The sequence below is a fragment of the Acanthisitta chloris genome, unplaced genomic scaffold (genome assembly GCF_000695815.1).
Source record: "Acanthisitta chloris isolate BGI_N310 unplaced genomic scaffold, ASM69581v1 scaffold14828, whole genome shotgun sequence".
In the NCBI taxonomy this organism is placed as follows: Eukaryota; Metazoa; Chordata; class Aves; order Passeriformes; family Acanthisittidae; genus Acanthisitta; species Acanthisitta chloris.
This window is the reverse complement of record NW_008686592.1, coordinates 14,746-18,534: the sequence shown is the minus strand read 5'-3', so window position 1 is coordinate 18,534 and position 3,789 is coordinate 14,746. Positions and strand designations below refer to the sequence as shown.

At 38.8% G+C, this 3,789-nt stretch overlaps 1 protein-coding gene across 1 annotated transcript in view; it reads right to left on the bottom strand.

Moving 5' to 3' along the window:
• LOC103807501 (fibrillin-2) overlaps positions 1 to 3,789 on the bottom strand; it is a gene marked incomplete at both ends in the record, with an annotated part of 50,615 nt that overhangs the window by 33,581 nt on the left and 13,245 nt on the right. Inside the window, one exon of the mRNA XM_009080233.1 lies at positions 2,773 to 2,898. Coding sequence (XP_009078481.1) covers positions 2,773 to 2,898 — 126 coding nt within the window. The remainder of the gene's footprint in view (positions 1 to 2,772; positions 2,899 to 3,789) is intronic.

The following is a 3,789-nucleotide window of genomic DNA, read 5'->3' as shown; positions in this document are numbered from 1 at the left end:
GGAAAGAATAGAGGGAAAAGGAATATAGGAAGTAAAGATTATCTATGGTTTTCTCACACCCACATTGAACCAGTTGTATACTAACTACATAGAGATGGGTTAAAGTGCATGTAAAAGACTATGTGGGTACTCATGTAAACTGAAGATGAAATCAAGCTGACACTGACAGAAAGTTTTGTCAACTACAGTGGTAGAAAAGGAGTTAATATTAACGGCACAGAATGTAAAACTGGTTTTAGGCACAAACTATGAAATCCTTCTGAGTTGAAGGTAAGTAAGATAAGAGGGGGAAAAAGACCCTGCATGGGTCTGATGGGAAGACTTTTTAAGTTGCCAGCGTAAGGCAGTAGTGGAAAAGGCAAATGCAATTCCAGCACGTCCTAGTGAGTTATTTTTAGCACAGACAGGGAAGTGGAAAGCATTAATACCATTTTACAAAGCACAGCTAAACCTTCATTTGAAATTCAGAGTACAGTGCTATGTTCAAGAGCGATGAACCAAAATTTCACAAGAGGCACAAAAGAGTCATTAAAATGATTAGAGCAATGAAATATTTACTTTTAACCTGGCTGGATTGCCTCAGACAAAGGTTCAGAAGTGATATAATGCCTTTTTTCAGGAACATATGAGAAGGGTTAACTTTTGAGGGGAATGTAGAGATGGATTTTTAAGGGGAAATGAATGTCTAGGATCCAACAGTCCTGAGTAAATTTAATCTGGAAATTAATGGAAGATTTCTGAGTGCCTTGGAGTACAGCCATGGAATGACCTCCAAAGCAGGTCATTGAGAAGCTAAAGTACTGACATCTCAAGGGACTTCTGAAGAAAGTGGATTAGTTATTTGTATTAGATTATTGTACTAAATCCAGGCTTTGGATTTTGTCCCTTGATTGTAGAAACCAGCCAAGGACTCTCCTTATCATAGGACAAGTTAATATATCAACTTCAAAATGAAAGAAAAAAAACCATACATAATTTCTTTTAAGCATTCAGTACCCAGATTTTTTAGTTCTCCAACAGCACAACTTAATCAATTGAATGCTTTCAGATCTCTGTTGGAAGTGCAGTAATATACCAAGCATTCCTCCAAAATTCTTCAATTGTTGGTGACACAGTGTCCCAAAAATTAGAATTATCTTGTTTTTCAAAACACTGATTGGCTGGAATAGGTTGGATCTATTAGGGGATCCTTATTTACACATGTGACTGTAATAGGACGAACTAACTGAGCTGCACGAAAAAATTCAGCAATGATTGAAAATACTTGATAACAAGTAATAGGTCTGACCATAGAGTGGCACAGGTAATTCTTCAGGAGCATCTGAAATTTTTCTAAAGTCTGATTCATCCATTTTCACCTGAATCTTAGAACATGACATAGAATCATAGAATTTAAGGGCTGGAATGGACCTTACAGATCATCTAGTCCCAACCCCCTGCCCTGGGCAGGGACACCTCCTCACTAGATCAGGTTGCTCAAGGCTCATCCAGCCTGGCCTTGAACACTGCCAGGGTTGGGGCAGCCACCATGTCCCTGGACAACCTGTTCCAATATCTCACCACCCTTAGAGTAAAACACTTTTTTCTCACATCCAACCTGGACTTCCCCTCCTTCTCTTTGAATCCATTACCCCATGTCCTATCACTGCAGCTCCTAACACAGAGTCCCTCTCCAGCTCCTTGTAGCCCCTTCAGAGATTGAAAAGTTGCTCTGAGATCTCCACACAGCCTTCTCTCCTCCAGGCTGAGCCCCAACTTCCTCAGCGTGTCCTCATGCTCCAGCCCTCTGATCAACTTTGTGGCCTCCTCTGGACTTGCTCCAACAGTTCCATGTCCTTCTGATGCTGAGGACCCCAGAACTCTGTGCAGTGTTCCAGGTGTGCCTCAGCAGAGCAGAGTAGAGGAGAAGAATCACCTCTTTTGCCCTGCTGCCCACACTCCTGTGGGTGCAGCCCAGGATTCCATTGTCCTTCTGGGCTGAGCTCACACTTCAATCTTGCTGAGCTTATCATCCACTCTCACTCCCAAGTCTTTCTTCTCACTGCTGCTTTCCATTACTTGCCCATCCAACCTGTAGGTGTGCCTAGAATTGCCATGGCAACTAAATTATGGGATCTGTTTTTCATGTCTCACTAGGAATTTTAACTTCCTAAGATGTCATGTGGTTTCCACCATAAAATACGAAGTCAGTTAGAAGTTTTGGAGCACTGGCTAAACAGGGAACAGAAGCTGAACTGGTCTAGAAAGATAATAATTCCTTATGCACTTCAGATGATCTGGTACAATACTGAGTGCAAGGATGATGACAAAATTCTCCAATGTGCATTTTAAGGATTGTTACAAGTTCGTCAAATATAGCAGTGATTTGTCTACCTTAATTTTCCTGAAAACCTGTATTTTAAAATGAGGTCACTTAATGCAGTTTGGGCTCCTGTGTTAACACCTTAAAAGTCCCAGTGATGAACACAAGATTTTCCGCACACTATTCCAAAGGGACAATAGAAGAATTAGAAAAAATCGACTCAAACTACTAAAGCAATCATCTACTCTGGGATTTTTGGATGAAGGCCAGGAAAACTTCACAAAAAGATGAAAGGTTCCTTCAACATAATTCACATTGCAAAATAATCCCTGCTTGAAGAAATTTCTTGTATGTGAAGCATGTGCTGATTTTTCTGCTTCCAGGTTGAGGTCCTTCCAGCACTTCTTGTTGTTTGCTTTAGAGCAGCCAATCCAAACTCAGGGAATGAACTTGAAGTACCAGCAGCTTACCTTGGCATGACTTGCTGTCTGAGGCAGGAGTGAATCCCATCTCACACTCACAGCGGTAGGAACCAGGCACGTTCAAACACTGCCCGTTTTCACACAGATTAATGTCTTCTGCACACTCATCCACATCTACAAAAGACAGAATAATCTCTCTGAAATTATGCTTCATGAGAAAAAAATACACGTAAAAATATCCTGATGTTCAAAATAATAGCGGTGTTGAGCACTGAACAAAATTGACACGCTGAAGTAAATTGAAATAACGCAGAAAGGCAAACATAATTTCCAGAATGATTCCTTTTACCCTGCCACAATCCCTTACTCCTTATTTTTCATTAGCAGATATAATTTGCTTTAATAATGCAAGATTTTCAGCTTCATTACTACTAGATTTGACAAATAAGTTGGACATGTTGCTTGAAAAGTCAAAACTTTGTCTCCTGGTATATATTGCTATGCTATTTTGATACACAAAAAAACCCAGCATTCAAAAGACAGATATTCCTAAGTGAATCATGCATAAAAATTATTTTAATATTAGTTTTAGAAAATATTCTTTGAGGATTATGAACATCACACTATTGTTTGCACACTACTGGGGATTCTTTGAGTATGCCTCAAAAGAGCTATAAAAGAGCCGAGTGACAAAGGAAGGCATTCACCAGTGCAGACTCAGAAGTATTCATATGCTTATGATTATTCAGAAAAAGTTAGTATACTTTCTTCATTTTATTTGTAAACCCTTAGTATTACACCTGATTTTTTTTTAAAAACCCAGATCTGAGTTAAATACAGGGATGAAAGTTGGTGCTCATTAACCAAAAACTTGAAATACAAAACCAAATAGTATTTGAAAATTCTTATTCTGAAAAAAAATACCCTTACAATACTAACCAGAAAACTTTCTATTTAAGGTGTAAATTAATATTTATTTAAAATTAGCCAGTTAGCTAATAATGAATGCATTCACATCAGTGTCTGGGTTTTTTACTATCATTACAGGCATTCCTTTAAACCTTC